The following is an 18,194-nucleotide window of genomic DNA, read 5'->3' as shown; positions in this document are numbered from 1 at the left end:
CTCATACCTGAGATACAAGAAAAGGCTTGGACTACAGTCAGCAGTTTCAGTGAAGTAGTCTTTATCTCAGAAAAATAAGGAGGAGGTAGCAAAATTGACATAAAAGGAAAACAAGACTTTCTATATATGCACATGGAGGATATTCCAGTCTGCTAGCAACTGACGTTAATGAAAGCATGCAACTATGACTTTCTTTACGGCCAATATTCAGCATTTATTGCACATTATTACTTTCTACTGAAGAGTGTGCGTGTATTTTTTATTTGGTTGGTTTTTGGTTGTTTCCCCACTTCCCTCTGCCCTCTCTTCTCCACCTCAAGACACTGAGTACCTGCTACAGGGTCCATAGCAGTATCACACAGGTGATTATTTACAAAAGGGTATACTTACTGTTTAGTACAAAACTGACCAATAAAACCCAAAATAAACAAAAAACCCTACATTAAGCTCTATGTTGTCCTGAAAAGCTTTCTTAACGATTACTTCAAGACAGCTACCAGTGCAGCTGTAGTTAATGTTTTATCCCCCTCAACCACCTTTTTCCAAATTCCAGTCCTCTTGAAATTGACACCAAACAACTACCCAAAACTGCATTCCCTCACAGCAATGAACAGCTAGATACGAAGCTGTACTGGTGAGAACTCACTGAGGAGCTACAAGGCTTCCTAACTCTTGCCTTATTCACATTTTATTTACTCGTCCACATACACTTCAGAAGCAGTTGCTTCACTCACTCTGTGTGACTCAGAAACAAAAGAAATAAGCTCCTACCTGTTATTGCCCATAGTAACAGGCAAAAAGCACCAAGTCCAAATGCCATGCTGCACTGAGAAGGCAGAGACAACTGCTTTTCTGGCCAGCTGTGCAGAAATCACTTAATGTTGGGTTCCTCTAAGATTATTTAATGCTCTGCTACGGCTGTGAAGCACTGCAACAAACAGGACAGGAAGAAATGTGTCAGATGTGAGCATTAATTAGAACATTACTGTAAAAGCAAATAGACAGGTTAAATGCAGACTTCATTATTATTTCCCGACTTCTTGACTGATTATATAGTAGATGAAGCAAGCTGAAGGTACAGAACAAATTACTGACCTGGAAGTCTCATTCTCTGGAGATACTGAAACATTCCAGATAGACTTGCATGGTTGGGCTCCTATACCTCCAAAACCACAAATATTCTGGCCAGTCATTTGGATAGCCAGATCCTGGTTTTCTGTGAGGATTTAAATGGAAACTGGCAGGGACTCTTAATTGAAGAACCACAGACAGTATCATCCATACTAAGAATCTACATGGTGTCAAGTCAGCTCTCAAGGTAGCATTCAAGCTATTCCCTCCCAGTTATCAAGGCAATGCAACTTATCCAGAATTCCAAAGGTAGCATCCTGACAAGGAGCATCAAGTTTTCCAAATGAGGGAGCCAAAGCAACAAATACTAAAGCAGGAAAAAAAAATCATCACAGACCCTGCACATTAGCTACAGTTATTAAACAGCCTTAAAAACAAATGCCAAGTACAAAAAGATAAGGCTTCCAGCAAGGTCTCTGCAAAAACCAGAAAAGACTAGCATTAATTTCCCAAAAAACTGATACTTCCTTTAAAATGTAACTTGACATTTGTAACCTTTGTTTTAACCAACAACAGCAGAAGACTCTTTCTTAAGGGCAGCTGCAAAGCAGTCAGAACAATGAAGAGAAAGTTGGTCTCTTATTTTTTAAGCCACACAATTAGAGTTTACCTCTAAGCACAAAAAAATTAAAAAAAAAAAAAAACTGTCAAAAAACCAAAAAACAAACCCACTCCACCACACAGTATCTCTACAATGCTTCAAGCACTATTTTGGTTCTTTACTGACTTAATATCTGGACTCCTGTGCCAAGAAATGAATTGGACTAATTTAGGAAGACTTCACATTAGAAAGGACCAGGATTCCTCTAGGTACTAGGTCTGTGAGAAACTCTTAAGCAAAAGGGCCATTTCTGACATTTCTCATTCCCCAACTGCTCTTCTATCCTTCCACCAGCTGTAAAGTTAATGGTTTTCATAAGAGATAAAGAGCCCCAAAGTTCTTATTCTTAAAGCCAAACCATTTATGACCTAGTTAGAATACTACTGAAATGGCTTAGCACTAGGCCAGGGACGTTCAACCTGTGGCCTATGTGCAGCCTGGCCCAGCTCGCAATTGCTTGTACCTGAGTTCCCTTGGGTGGGCCCTGCCTTCCCACCAGGTGCTCAATCACTGGTTCAGGCTGTGACTTAGCATTTCCACTACAGCTAGGCATCTATACTTGGAAACACAGAACCATGACTACTGTTGGCAAGTTCTTTATTGCAGCAACAGGATGCAGGATGTGATTGTAAACATCTCTGCTTTATTCAAAGGGGCTCCCACAAGTCTTCTCAAAGGCTGAGATCTAGAGCAGTATTATGGTCCAACTCCAAATCAATTCCCTTGGTCAAGCTTAGGACCTTAGCAGCAAGCTAATGGTGATAAAACAGAAAAAAACAAATAGCTGAAAATATCCTGCCATGTTATACTGGATGGACTGCATGATCCATGGGTTCCACTGACATTTACCATCCAACTGCTAAGTGGTACTAACCGGACAAGTAACAACAAAACAGCAGTGCTCTTTGGAAAGAATAATTTTGTCCAAAAATATTTAAGCAGCCTTTATTACAGTTGCTGTGAAGACAGAAAACAGTAGAATCCCTAAAGATGAGATACTTTGCAGGGCTATAAGATGTCAAGAATTATTTGTGTGGAAGAAAAAGAAAAAAAACCAACAAATGGTAACTGCTCTTCTGAGAAACTGCGGTGCCATTATTTGTATCAATATCAGTTCTCTCTGCTATCAATCAAATAGGTGCTCTGCAGCAAAAGGAAATGAGTCCTGCAAAGTGAAAGCCTGAAGGAATTGAGAGACAAGACATCCTTCAATCCTTCTCTGGATTGCTATCAAACCCGTTCCTGAGACTCCCATGAAAGACATTTCAGAATTTCTCTATCCATCTTCTTTCACTGTTTATCTTTACAGCTAGAAAACAGACCTCCAAACAACTATCCCACTGCTGTACATAACATTACTTCTGAATTTTGAATGGAAAAAGAAACAGACTTAGCAAACAGGTGGTATCTTTTTCAAGCTCAGAGAGCTTAAAGCTGTCGTTGTCCAGCAGGTGTCTGAAGGCCTGTGCAATGGTGTTGTATGGTCTCAGTCCAATTCCTGGTGTAAGTATCATTAAGACAGAAAACAAGAAATAAAGCTAGCAACAGCACACAGCACAGTCCAACTATGAGGTACCATTCGCAGGTGAGCATTAAAGCACTCTGGGAAACTTCAGTAAACTATGAGGGCTGCTCAGAAACTAACGCTTCCTATGGCAGTAGAGGTTGAATCTTCCTGCTGACATTCCATTACATTTCGATGCCCAACAGATGGGCAGTGTGGCAGAATGGTTTTGATGTGGAAGTGCATATGAAGCAAAAACGTGTCACTGAATTCCTTTATGTGGAATAAAATGGCACCCACTGACATACCTTGATGCTTGCTGAATGTTGATGGAGACCAAACAGTGGACGTGAGCACAGTGAGGTGGTGGGTGGAGCGTTTCAGCAGTGGTGACAGCAATGTGAAATATAAGCCACACTCTGGAAGGCAGATTTTTACAAGTGGCATGCAGGCTCTAGTTCATCACTGGTGAAAACACATACCTAATGGTGGTAACTATGTTAAAAAATAGTGCTTTGTAGCTGAGAATTTACTCTATCAAGTAGTGTTATTGTGCTCTTCATAGTACTTTCCATATATTTCCATGGAAATATATAGAAAGCAGTACTTCTGGAGCAACCTATGTATAAGGAGAAGAAAGACACTCAGACAGTTCAAGACAGAATAACTGATAAAAAGCACAGAATAAGAATGATTTTGCATCTGTTCATGGTAAAAAATGACCATACTAGTCATCTAAAACTACAACATAAAAATTTGCTTCTACATCAACTTGAATCTCGGAGTATTTTTTTTCCCCATACTGGGAGTAGAAGCCCTCAAAAGTATATAAAAAGGGGCTATTTAATGGTTCAAACCACCATGGCACTGCAGTCCTCAGTATTTTCATATTTTTTCCTCTAAGTGCCATTTCCTGAACTACCGTAATTATTGAGAAATCTCAGCCTTTAGCAGAAAAAAGGTTTCTTTCTCTGACTGTTGCAGAGAAAATCCTACAGATTGAATCTACAAGAATCACAGTCTAACGTTAAATACCTGAAATATTATCTTTATTTTTTTATTTTTATTTTTTAAAGGAGAATTTCATGGAACAAAGTTATGGTCCCATTTAATTCACTATCTAGGATTTAGGAGATACCACTCCTGATATGTGACCCTTTGTAGATGGTTCTATTAAATAGCAGTATTACTATTTAATACACATCTAAAATAGCAGTTATTAAATAGCCTTATTACTAACACTTAAAAACAAACTCTTCTCGTAACATTGCTTCTACCTAAACATCAAAGCATTGCATTTGCAGATCTGGAGGATCCAGGTTTGTAAATACACTGCATAGAAACCCTGGACGCTGACCTTAGAAACGCACAACACAGAGAATATCAGATCTGATACTGCTGATCAAAGCAAACTGCAGATACCTGGTATCTTCATATTAAAGGCTGGCTGCCCCACAAAATATGAGTTGTCTTGAAATAACATTTGTTTACAGCTTCATCCAAAGCAACAAAAGCCACACAAACTGTAGAAAAAAAATGGGTTATTTATTTTGCAGTGCAATTTAAATTGTTGTACTTAACACTTGAAAATTATACATGTCATACTACTTATAATACAAACATTGTTGGGAAAGACATACGAAACTACTCATTAAAATTCAAGTTTTAACACCGTATGGGAACTGTTGAGCCACAGCCTGAACCACTGATTGATCACCTGGGGAAAGGACTGGGTCAGCCCTGGGAGCACAGGTGAAGGCAGTTCACCTGTGTGACTGGAAGGGATGGAGCCTGGCTGCACCTCTCTTAGACCTCATTTAAGGGCTGACTGCCACTGGGGAAGGATCTCTGATTGGAGATCTCTCCCTTGTGGAGTTTTTCCCCTGTAAGCCTAGATCTTCAGAGATGGGTGACCATTCTTTTTCTGTCCCTTTTGCCATTTCACTCTTGTATCACCTTCCCACTGCACTAATCTTTCCAACTGTAACAAATGAAAAAGCTCTCTAGAATCCTTTTCACTTGAAATGAAAACTTTCCATTTTATGGCTTCTATCACCTTTGTGGAAGATGACTGACATTGTCTTTATCAATTAGCAATACAGCATCTATCAGAAGAAACAATAAGTTGACATTTGAAGATAAACGGATGAGCAAGGATTTTAGGTAATCTTTTTGTATTAAAACAATATAGTGTTATCAAAGCAGACTTTCAAGTTACCTAAGTCCAACTAATTTGTGATAGCTTTCAATGGCTGTTCACAGATTGATAGACTGGCTCAAACAATGCAAGTACTATTGTCAACAAAGCTAATTAGCCACTTCCAAGATTAGAGTATTTAACATCCAGCCACTGCCTGAGATAACATCATTTGCAGTGTGGAGGGAAAAAAAAAAGTCATGTATGGTGGCTTGGGTACAAGAAGACATGGCCAGAAAAGCCAAGATCTTGGAGATGAGGTATAGAGACACTCTTTGTGCCTTCCTGTTTTACTGCTTTTAAGAAAAGACTTAATGCAGATGAATGATATATGTCCATTTATAGGTTTGAAAGCTTGTGTGTTGAAAGAAGAGCAAAGGCAGAAGTATTTCATTTCCTTGGTCAAAAAAAGGTAGGAAGGAAGTCTTTTCACCCACATGACCGTGCTAAGTTTTATATCCACTATTAGCCTTCAACTTTTTTAAACAGGACTCCTAAGCCACTGAGATGATCGTATACCACTTCTATGAAAATGGCCATATCAGAAGAGGCAGAACTGCAATTTGAATTTCCACAGGCCTCCTTCCTTCTCCCAAAGTACATCACCCAATATCCATAATTAAAGATAGCACTCCTGTCACACCATCAACGCAGTCTGTAGAAAAAAAGACTGCATGGAAAATAGGTATATGCAAAGATAATGGAAAAAAAGGAATCTTCAGACTTCAGTTTAAAAGTGAATTCACCCTAATGCATGCAAACACCCTACCAACATAAAAACATTCACAGCCCCACTTAAATGACTGAGCACTTTTTTTTAGTCTATCTATATTTAACCAGTGAAACTCCTTGTAACATGCAGAAGAATTAGTAAAGCACATAGAGAACAGATATTCTTCCAGGAAACTATTAGGACTAAACAGTCATTAAACCATCTCTTCAACGAGGCCAACCAGTTGAAAACTGACATCAGGATACCTCCATTAATATCTTCAGCATGATTTACTCAATTCATATCTGTTAACTGCAACCTCATATCATCTTGAAAAATACTCAATACAGTCAGATCCTGATGTTGACTAGGAAAAAAATCAGACATTTAAATGGAAAAACAGTACCTGCAGCTGAATTATATTATAAATTTGCTCAAAAAGACAGTTTGTGACAGAAATTGAAAGCTTGACAGCAGGAAGGATTTCTCCCTGAGGGTATAATATCCATTACTGTGGTTCTGTACTTGTTCTACAGCCTTGAAATTGGAAACTGTTTGGATATACAGCGCTTCATCACAGACCAGTCTCCAAATGCCAAATTCCCACTAAACACGTGCATTTAGTGGCATTACTAAGAAGCAAAAAAGCATCACCATGTTGTTTTTTGTTGTTGTTTGTTTGTTTAAAGAAAAGATCTAAAAGCTAACTTTGTAATACAAATATGTAAAGAAGCCCACAACAGTTATTCAGATGGAAAGGGTCTGAAGGCCCCCACCTGAAACAGTTGCTGGGATAGTTTTGAACTCTTCCCAATGGACATGACACCAGCAGATTCAGACACCTGTTAGTGAGAAGACTTGGAGCTCTCCCATTTCTACACCACTGCATTTAGTAGCCATCTCTTCCTGCTAAGACAGCATCAAAAACTAATAAGGCAAAACTGAAGTAAGCTACAGCTCCCTCCACGTCACAAAAAACTTCCTCACTCTATGTAATCATTATAACTGATAGAATCATAGCTCACTAGTAGGTAACTAATGACTATGCAAAAGAATCGTGCTTACAGGTGTTTTTTTAATCAAGGAAACTGAAGCATTAGTGAAGTGCACTTCCATTCCTCCAACACAATATATCCTGCAGAAAAAGCTGGAAGCAGATGAGGCTGGGCAGGCGAGCATCTTAGAGCACAGCCTCCTCTACAGGCCATGAACGTGACTGCAATTAGCCTCAATCATGCAAAATCCAGGTTACACTGCCTCTGCCCTGTGTTTAAGGGAAAAGTATTGGTCTGTACACACGTGCACCACTCAGACACACAGTCTGATGTGCAATATGCTGAGCAGCTCAATCCTCAGGACCTCAGTTACCAAAATAAGTACAGACAGTATCATCTGTTAACTTTGCACCACCCTGGGTTTTTAAGATGTAGATTTGGCTTAAGACAATGCCTAACAATGAAATAAGTTTCAACAGTATACCCTGCAAAACACCAGGAATATTAAACACAACAAACATGTTAGAGTTGTGAGGTTGAGCATCAGAGTCCTATAAAATACCATAAAAGCAAAGGCACGCACAAAACACACACAGAACCTACCCTGAAGAGTTTAACAGCCAGTATACTGTATCAACATCAGTATCTTGTCATATACTATACTCAGTATGAGAGAGCTCCTATAGCACAAACAGATTAGGGAGGACTACAGTGAAAACCAGCTTGCACAGCCTGTGCTTAATTTTGTTCCCTCAACTACATGGCTTGTTCAAAGGTTATCTGCTCGAGCCATTCACTCCTGAAGGTGGTCAAGGGAATGAGCCTGTCAAACAAACATAATGTAAATAGCTCCCCAAATTGCAGTGGCAGGATTTTCTTCAATTTAAGCTCTGCTGCTTATTAACATGCTCTGACAAAGCATTACGCATACTAAACATGAGCACCATGCTCTCCACTCACACACAAATACAGGCTTGGGCTGTAACACATGTTGACAGGAGACAGGATAACAACTTGGCAAGGAAAAATATTCCTATATACTTTGGATATCCAAATATCCAAATACACGTACGCAGAGGACGACATAAAGGTTTGGTTTCCGAGCTTAAATCAGAATTAGCTACATACTCAGCTACATACATAAGCCTACCTGCAAATTAAATAGCCACATTTGCATTCCTCCCATACAGCCCCGAGCCCATTGTCGTCTCTTCTCACGCTCCCGGCCTAACAGGTCGCACGCACACATTTTGCCGGCGGGCTGGCGGTGGTGGGATGACAGGCACAACTCCCTCAAGAACGAATTATCGCTGTCCCGTCAGCACTTCAGCGCGATGCTCACAACAGCGCCGAGGCGCTGCCTCCCCTCGGTCCTTTCCCACCCCGCGATGTGGGCCGCCGGCGGGGCAGTTCCGGGCTGCACCTCCCCGCGGGCCCGGCCCCTCGGCAGCGAGCGGCTACAGAGCGCTCAGCGCGGAGCTCAGCCGGGAGCTGGGCAGCGCCCGGCTCCGTTTGCCGCCCATTTCCCTCCGCGCCGACACCCGAGGCCGCGGCAGCCAGCCTACCTGGCGGCGGCGGACAGCTGCCGGGGAAGCCTCCGCCGCCCCGTCGCTCCTGTGGGTGAGCAGCAGAGGAGCCGGGGGTTATCGGTGGAGGGCCGGGGAGGCTCGGCGGGTACGAACCGGCGGCGACGTGCCGCCCACCGCCGCGCCGCTGCTGACTCAGGAGCGAGCGCCGTTCGTTCGCACGCCTCCCAGAGGCGGTCGCCACGTTCCGCGCAGGTTCATCGCTCAAAGACCACCCCACGCACCGCCCCAGCGCTGAGGCTGCCGAGGCACCGCGGCGCGGCGGAGCTTCACCTGCGGGCGGCAGGGAAGGGAAAAAGACGCGGAACGTCGGATTGGCACCGCGCCGTCTCCACAGAGGTGGAGTAGCTCCGTGCCAGCACTGAAGAGAGGAGGCGCCACGCCTCCATCTTGAGGAGTGGGCGCAGGGAAAGGGCCGCGCTCGGGGGCAGCAGGTGGGGCCGCCCCCCGGCAGGGCTGCCGGCTCCGAATGGCGCCCTAAGCACGCCGAAGCGGCCGCAGAGGGTGGACACGGCTATCCGCGGCGTGTCCTGCTGCAGCGGAGCAGGGATGTCTCACGAAGAATGACCCCGAGAAGGGGCTTTCTTTCTGGAGTGTTGATGTTGCTGCTGGAGATGAAGAAGAAAGAAGCCTAGGGAATCTGGAGAGGCCCCCATCGACTGGAAGCTGCCAAATGTTACTGAAGTTTTCAAGATGGGTAGTGAGAGTCTGGTAATTATTTAGAGGCCTGTCAGTCGCACTTCAGTGCCTGATCAAATTATGGAGGGGACTACTTTGTGAGTTACTGAAAAGCATTTTAAAGTCAGTGCAGTCATTGGTCATAGCTGACGTGGATTCACGTGGGGGACATCATGTTTAACAAACTTACCCATTTGCAGAGGTTATTCTCCTAGCTGACCACGGGAGGCCAGCAGATTTAGCCATGTTGTATTTCAGCAAAGCTTTTGGTACAACTTCTCACAGTATCCTCTTAGACAAAATGTCCAGCATACAGCTAGATATAAGCATAACGTAGTTTGTGAGGGGTAAATGCTGTTCCATGAGGCTGGTGGTCAGTCTTTAATGGGATTCCACAGGGATCAGTTATCATTAATTTTTTCATCAATGACTTGAATATAAGACTTAAACATATACTGAGTAAGTTTGTGGAAGACAGTAAACTGGGAGAAGCTTTTCATTCCCCCAAGGGTAGAGAGGCCTTGCAGAGTGGTCTTGATGAATTAGAGGGTTGGGCAATCACCAACTACATGTAGTTTATCAAGAGTAAGTGTTGGATTCTACACTGAGATGAGGTAACCTTCTATTTATGGGGACTGGGGGATGAGAGGCTGGAGAGCAGCCCCACAGAAAGGGAGCTGTGGTTCTGTTTGAAGGCAGGTTGAAGCAGGATGTTGGACTGGGTGATCTCCAGAGGTCCCTTCCAACTGTTACATTTTGTGACTCTATGATTCTGTGAATTTGAGTCAGCAGCATGCTCTGGCAGCCTGAAGAGCCAACCATACCTTTGGGGTACATCAGGCCCAGCATCACTCGCCAGTGGAGGTTGATCAGACGCAGGAGTAGCCTCCCTAAGGCAGTGGTTAAAGCCCGAAGCCTGCTGGAGTTCAAGACATATTTGCACAGTGTTGTCAGACATAGGATTTGAATTTTGGTTGATCCTGTGTAGAGCCAGGATTTGGACTTGGTGATTCTTGTAGTTCCCTTCCAACTTGGCATGCTCTATGATTCTTTAAGAGGATTCTTCTAGAAAGGCCTCAAGATACTAAACCAAAGAGTTTCCAGGCAAAGGTCGCTGAGGCTTCTTTGCCATGTGACTTTGTGCAGTGGTGCTTGAAAGACAAACTCAGCATCCGTGCGTAAGATCCTTGAAGATGGGAACCTGCCTCCTTCATGCTTCATGTTGCATGGAAGTCGCTGTACATGGCTGGTGACTGCTCTGAGTTCAAGGATAGTGTTTTGGGGATACTCTCACTTTTGGTAGAGATATTCCATTTTACGCAGTGAACAAGTGCATGGGGACTGCTGCAGTTTGTAAGGGCGACCAAGGTCAGCACCTCTCCATCATGAGCTGTTCCTAGATGACCCACTCTGGGGTGAGAACCTGGATCTACACATCATCTTTCTACTCTGCTTATGGTTCTTCCATTCCCCCTTTTTTTTCTCTTTTCTCTTTCTTTTTTAAATGTTAAGGTAGAGACTCGCTGCTGCTCAACTGGCAAAACCCCATATCCTAATGACAAGTAGGAAGCTTCTGACATGTGAAGTCTCTGTAAGAGTACCCATATATTTTTCAGCATACCTTTTCAATAAAATATTCAGTATTTCTGTCACTTTGATGTTGTGCTTGGTTTTTGCCTCAATGCTTGACTCAGGAAAATGGTATATTGTAAGTGCTACAGCATGGTGGGGGAAAAAAAATGCCCTAAAGATGTGTAACTGTCATCTTCAGCATACAGCTGTTTTTATCACTTTTTTTACTTCTGATTCCCAGTTACCCATTTTTTTTTAACAACAGACTGTATGAAGTTTCTTGAAGCTTCTCTTGCTACGAGGAGCCATTAACTCAACTGTTTGCTCTGTAAAGCAAGAAAGTTAATCTTTTTATTTTAAATAAAAAGGATAATGTGGACTCCTAACGATTATTCTCATACCAACACAAGATTAGTGAGAAAGCAACTTTTTTTTTTTCTGATGTTGGAGGGGAAGTGTGCAGAGAGAGGAATTCTCGCTAGCTTTGCTTTGTGAGGTAGCCCCATTTCTCATGCCTTGCAGCCTTTCTGGCAGCACAGATTTACTGACACAGTAAGGAAAGAGGATTGTCCTCCAATGCTTTGCATAGTTGTAAGATCCTAATTTTGCTGACGGTAAAAGCATTAGATACAGCTGCACACTCATTCTTATTTCTTCTGCAGAAAACAAACAAACAGAAAAACAACAACAACAAAACCACTTGCGTACTCAGTGCTAGGGTTTTTTGAATGATCTGTGCAAGTATGCAAAAGCTCCTTAGTGTAGCACAGCCTGAGGGAGACAAGCTTTCTCTGCCTGTCCTGTCAAGAAATCCATCCTACGATGAAAGCAGGAAGAAGACAATGAGAGTAGCAACTGTCCCTCTATTTACTTTCTCTGAAACAGGGTGCCCTTGAATTTTGCATACAGAATTCCTCCTCCAGTGAACAGACAAGATGCAGGTAGTCCCATGCTCCCATTCAAAGCAGCAGCACCTAGTGCTTACTAGCAGCCTGCAAACTCCAGAAATGCTATGAAATGAAGGACCAAGAAAGCAGGTTCACTGCAGGTCGCTGTGGCTAAGATTATATTTTCTTGCTGAGTCAATTCATGCCTTTCATATAATTGATGAGCTAGTAGGCTTAACTCCAGTGAAATAATGGGCTCAGTGTACTGTCATGCCATCTGATGGTAATTAAAACTTCAAAAATGTTGCCTTCTAGGTAAACATTTATCTAGTTACCTCCAGCTGCCTTTCCACAGTAAGTGCATTCATTTGGTCAAACAAAAGCTCTGTGAAGCTGTCATCACCTGGGACAACTGACTGTACTAGATATCCAGAGGCATTTTGAAGGCAGCCTGTGACGCGCAACCCTGTCTCCACCACACAGCCTTTCTGAGCAGCTTGGCCCTGGTGGCAAGGAAGTGTGACAGCAAGGCAGTGTGCAGGGAGTCCCTCCCCTTTCAGGGTTTGTGCAGAGGTTCCAGTCCCCATGCAACCTGCTCTCCCTTTCTCTGTTTGCTAAACCTGCTGCTTCACATGACGATTATTCCACAGGAAAGAGGTCTGGGAGATATGCTAGTTTGGATACAAATTCTTAGCTTTGTTAGATTGTATTGTGCTTTTCTGGATGTACCCTTTCCCCACTAAAACAGCTTGATCTGTTTTGGTTTGAGGAAATGCCTGCCAACTCTGAAGGAGAGAGTACTATTCACTTTCAAGGCACATAACATTTTTTTTTCTTCTAATTTTTCAGTAATTGTGAGCGTTTTGAATTGCTCGAGTCAGGTGGGTGCCCTTGACCATATTTGTCCAGCCCTGTGAATTATATTCACGTTACTTTTGCTATCTTCAGGTAAAGCTTCTGCTTTCTGAACAGATTTTTAGTGTCTTCTCTGTCCTACCAATGGTAATGTCAAGAAATCTAGTAATAGTAGGAGGAGTTGCAGTGATATGATACAGTCCTTCCTTTCTTTTATTCGAGTATGTTAATCTTCACCGAAGCAGATAAATATTCATCCTTTTCCTTGGTCAAAACTAGTTTTACAACATCCCCATATGTTAATACATCAATTTCTTGTCACATCTGCATAAATACATAAATAGCAATGCACTAGCAGTTTTACCGTGGGTTGTTGCAAGTATTACTTGCATTTGAATTTTAATTTAGCAACACTCCTGCCTATTGCACCTCCTGTTAATGCTTTCTGATTTCTCAGCAGTTACCAAATTGTCAGTGTTAGACTGATGTCTCCTCAGTTACTGTAGTTCTATTTTCTTGGAGCTAATGTTCCAAAACAGGCCTTCTCTCCAATACATAGAGAGGTATTATTTATAATTTGTTGTAGTTAATGCTTTTTATACTCGCAGTGAACATATAACTTGAGAATGAATTCATTCTGTAAACTCTGCTTTGAGTTTCCATGCCCTAGGAATTCCAAGACAGCACCTGCATGCGCTTTGTCTTTGGTAGGATTTTATACTAGATTGCCTGCCACTGGATAAAAATATTCCAAAAATATGTAGAAGTGATTGCATGACCTTTGTGGAGCTTTTCAGTCACACTGAGCTGATAGAACTGAAAATTATGGCAATTGCACATCTGTAATTGCAGGGACTTTTATTTCGTGTAGCTACCATAACAATCGGTTCTAGAGGTGGTTCTGTAATACCAGTAATCATGATGCATTTTGATCTAGTAATTTTGGCTATGTCTGATTTGTTGCTTGACTTTATGTCTAAATGTTACACAAATCAATGTATTGTATTTATAGACTTAATCTTCAATGCACTTATTTGTAAAACAATTTTTTATTAGTTACGGTTTCAGATAATTTCCTACAGTTAAGAGCATACGTATTTAAAGTTTTTATTTTTTAATCATGATATCATAGTTTTATGCTATTATCATGTTTTTGTCACCTATTTATTTTTTCCATAAAAAAAGTGAAAATCATCTATTTTTTACTTATTTGTTTAATAAATTTGTTCAATGTTTATATCTTCTCTTTAATAAATTTTAAGTTCCTTTGATATAGAAGTGTTTTAAACTTTAGATGGATCCTTGGAAGGAATATCTTTGCGTGTTATCTGAACCAAAATATGAATAAAATAATGCTTCCCATAGTATAGGATTGCCTCAAGTCTACTGTTGTCATTAATTATCAATAGGAGAGAATTACTGCATTTTCTTACATTCATGTACTTGCATAAATCCTCTGGGATTTATAGATTTCATAATGCCATATCACTGGATCAGGGAAATAAATATTAACAATTGTAGACCAAACTTGGTTTTACTTTGCTGTTTCTATCCCTTTATGTATTTATATTCAGTTTTCTTATAAGTTTTAGTTGCCATATTTAGATGCTATTTTACCTTTTAGATAAATGATTAAATTAAGAGGCGAATTAATGTAAGGGCCCTGACTGCTCTTGGTTCCCATCGATGTAGGTAGTCATTAACTAGTTTAAAGTGTATTAATACATAGTGCTTGCTTCGTGTTCAACAGTCAGTAAAATATTCAGCATTTATGTCATCATGATTTTTTTTAAAGTATAATTTCTTTTTCTGCACTTTGTGTTTTAAAAAGTTGTGTTTTTAATTCTGTAAGATTGACTAACCATTAATTACACTGAATATAGTCTTCCTCTTGCCACCTGTCTTTATGATTAGAAAAATGAATTGGCCATGACCATTCTGAGTGATATTGAACAAAGAGTAAAAGCAGGATACTACATTTTAGGAAAGTAAAGTTCCATCTCTCTAGAGAACTGGTAAACAAAACTCCACGGGAAACTGTCCTCAAGGACAAGGAAGCAGAGCAGAGCTGGTAGATCTTTACAGAATCTTAGGGCACAAGAGCTCTCCATCACCAAGTGTAGCAAGTCAGTAAGGGAAGGCAAGAGATTGGCATGGTCAAACAAGGACCTGCTGGAGAGCAAGAAGAAAATGCACATGCAGTGGAAGCAGGGACAGATACCCTGGGAGGAGTATAGGGATTCTGCTAGGCCGTGTAGAGATGGGATCAGGAAGGCCAAGGCCCAACTTGGACTGGAGTTGGTAATGGGTGCAAAGAAGGATGAGAGAGACTTCTACAGGTACATCAACCAGAAGAGGAGGCATTCTGCTCCCCTGCTGAGCAATACAGGCAAGATGGTAACAATGGACAAGGAGAAGGCTGAGGCACTCAACAACGTTTTTGCCAGAGTCTTCACTGGCAACTGCTCTTCACATATCCCCTGAGCAGGTGAGTTGCAAGGTGGGGACTGGGGGAACAACATCCCTTCTGCTACAAGTGAAGAAGATGTTTGTGACTACCTAAGGAACTTGAACATCCTTATGCGTATGGGTCCCAGTGAGATGCATCCCAGAGTCTCGAGGGAATTAGCTGACATAGTCGCCTAGCCACTCTTAATGACTGTAGGAAAGTCATGGCAGCTGGGGGAAGTCCCTGGTGACTGGAAAAAAGGCAATGTTTCATCCATTTTTAAGAGGGGTAGAAAAGACGACTCAGGGAACTATCATCCTCATCCATCAGCCTCACTTCTGGGCCAGGGAAGATCACGAGGTAGATCTTCCAGAGGGCTGTGCTAATGCCCATGGAAGAGAGGGAGGTGATACAGGACAACCAGCTTGGCTTCCCCAAGGGCAAGTCCTGCCTGAGCAACCTAGTGACCTATGATGGCACAGTTGTGTCAGTGGACAAAGGAAGAAGAGCTGATGTCATCTGAACTTCAGTAAGACCTTTGACACAATCCTCTACAACATCCTTCTCTCCAAATTGGAGAGATATGGATTTGAGGGGTAAACTGTTTGATGGACAAGGAACTGGTTACAAGACTGTACCCAGAGAGTGGTGGTCAGTGGCTCAATGGAACCGTTAGATGGAGATCAGTGATGAGTGGTATTCCCCAGGGGTAGGTACTGGGACTGATACTCTTTAATATCTTCATGAATTACACTGACAGTGGGATTGAGTGCACCCTCAGCAAGTTTGCGGATTACACCAGTCTGTGTGGTGCAGCTGACGTGCCTGAGGGAGGAGGTGCTATCCATAGAGACCTAGGCAGGCTTGAGCAGTGGTCTCAGGAGAGCCTCATGAGGTTCAACAAATGTATGTGCAAGGTCTCGCACCTGGGTCAAGGCAACCTCCGCTGCCAGTACAAGGTGGGGGGGGACAAAAGGATTGAGCACCGACCTCCTGAAAAGGATTTGGGAGTATGGCAAGCTAGGTATGAGCCAGCAATGTGCCATTGCAGTCCAGAAAGCCAACCATATAATGGGCTGCATCAAAAGAAGAGTGGCCAGTAGATTGAAGGAGGTGATCTTGCCCCTCTGTGTGCCATTGCAGTGTCACCTGGAGTATTGCGTCCAGATGTAGAGTCCTTAGTACAGGAGAGACATGGGCCTGTTGGAGTGCATCCGGAGTAGAGCCACAAAACCGATCCAAGGGATGGAACACCTCTCCTCTGAGGAAAGGCTGAAAAAGCTAGGGCTGTTTAGCCTAGAGAATAGGAAGCTCTGGGGAGACCTGATAGCAGCCTTCTGGTATCTAAAAGGAAGCTATAAGAAAAGAGGGGACAGTGTCTTTAGTAGGGTCTGTTGTGATAGGACAAGGTGTAATGTTTTCAAGGACTGGATATAAAAAAATGTTTTCTACAATAAAAGTAGTGAAACACTGAACAGTTTGCTCAGAGAGGTGGCTGTGACAGGTTGGATGGGGCTCTGAGGAACCTGTCTAGCTGTAGATGTCCCTGTTCGTTGCAGGGCATTTGGACTAGATGACCTTTAAGTGTGTCTTCCAATTCAAACAATTCTATGATTCTGTGTGTTGTGACTTTGCTTGTTCCAAATAAAGACTTTATGTAGCCTCTCAGTCCTGTCTCAAAGATTTAGAAAGACTGCCAGTGAAGGAGTGATCAGTTATTCAGTGATAGGGATTGCTCCGAAGTTTAGACATTGTGCTAAGTCATACACACATACACACATTTTTCTTTCTTTATTCCACAATTTAAAAACCTATTATACAACATCAACTATTAGATTTTCTTATATCCTCCAAAAGGATACTGCCACCTAAACAAAAGTAGCCACAATACAGGAGGCTACTTGAACAAGTATTTCTTCAGACAAAGCATTAGTTTATTGTGCTTGAAGATTAATTAATTAATATTATGGGGTTTATTTGCTTGTCTAGTGAGATCAGCTACGCCTCCTGTTGAATCAGTGGAAGAACACATCTACCTCAGGCCTCCTCATTCTTGAGATGAAGAGGAATTGGTTAAGGTTCCTAATAATTTTAGGGTAAGACTCAAGACAGCAACAGAATCACCTCCTTGCTTTAAAGGAAGAAACAACTTGCTCTGCAGCTCTTTGTTACCCTGTACTTCTGCAGAGTTCACAAGGCACTCAGAAGTCTTTTTCAGGATATCCAGACTTAGGCCTAAGTGGGTAGAGAGCCACAGATTCGCTAACCTGTGTTGCTCCACACCCCAGCTGCTGTGCTTTAAGGGTACAAGTAGCAGATGCAAGACAGAGGTGGGAAGGGTCATATCGACTCGCTCTTCTTTCCCCAGTATTTGCCACACACAAGTGGATGTGTTAGGCTAAGCAATAATGCAGCAAGTGTTAACACTGACTGTTCATTGCTAGATAACTCAGTCCTGCTGGTCTGATGTCACTCTCACAGTGCATATGGTGACATATTGCATCTGTCCAGTCACTCTTCCACCAATATTTGTGTTCACTTTATCCTTCATTGTCACTCAGCCAGTTGCAGAAGGACAGAGAAGATTTGTTCCAGCAGACAGTGACACAGACAGATAGCCTCTCTTGCAGAAGTAATTCTTCAAGAATTCCAATAAATAGAAACTGGCACCATGAGTTTTAACTGGACTATTTTTTATCTTTTTTTTTTTTTTACATCATAGGGCACTTCTGATTTGAATCAGACCCCCAAATGTTGTCCTGTTGTTAGCATTTAAATCACAGTACCATTTCTCTTCTTCACACAAGAGTTAGGATTAGACTTGAATATTTGTTCAAGGAAATGTTTCTTCCACAGAGCTCAGTGCAACTTGCCCGGTCACTTAACTTGGGCTAGTCACTGAACTTAACATCAAATTTGCTCCTTGTAAAAACACATATAGGTCAAAGTGTTTCTTGGTAATACACTGTATAAAGTACCAGCATGTTAAAAAACAAAACAAAACAAGACAGCATGACAAAATGGGAA

At 42.1% G+C, this 18,194-nt stretch overlaps 1 protein-coding gene across 6 annotated transcripts in view; it reads right to left on the bottom strand.

The window, feature by feature from the left end:
- The window catches only part of KIAA0319 (dyslexia-associated protein KIAA0319 homolog), a 50,844-nt gene extending 41,981 nt beyond the window's left edge, over window positions 1–8,863 (bottom strand). For 3 of the 6 annotated variants that reach the window (XR_006937226.1, XM_426033.8, XM_046933905.1), the window contains exons 1-2: window positions 8,706–8,863; window positions 772–928 (exon numbers count right to left, since the gene is read on the bottom strand). Coding sequence is in view for 3 of the 6 variants with exons in the window: in XM_426033.8 (XP_426033.5) it covers window positions 772–820 (49 nt within the window). In the remaining 3 variants the exon portion in view is untranslated. Of the gene's footprint in view, window positions 1–771; window positions 929–8,290; window positions 8,559–8,705 lie in introns of those variants that run through there. The other 3 variants (XM_025147640.3, XM_040695414.2, XM_025147638.2) reach the window with 2 other exon arrangements.
- Between the last annotated feature and the right edge of the window lie 9,331 nt (window positions 8,864–18,194).

This window comes from Gallus gallus, chromosome 2 (genome assembly GCF_016699485.2).
Source record: "Gallus gallus isolate bGalGal1 chromosome 2, bGalGal1.mat.broiler.GRCg7b, whole genome shotgun sequence".
NCBI classification, from domain to species: Eukaryota; Metazoa; Chordata; class Aves; order Galliformes; family Phasianidae; genus Gallus; species Gallus gallus.
This window is presented reverse-complemented; position numbering and strand designations above follow the sequence as displayed.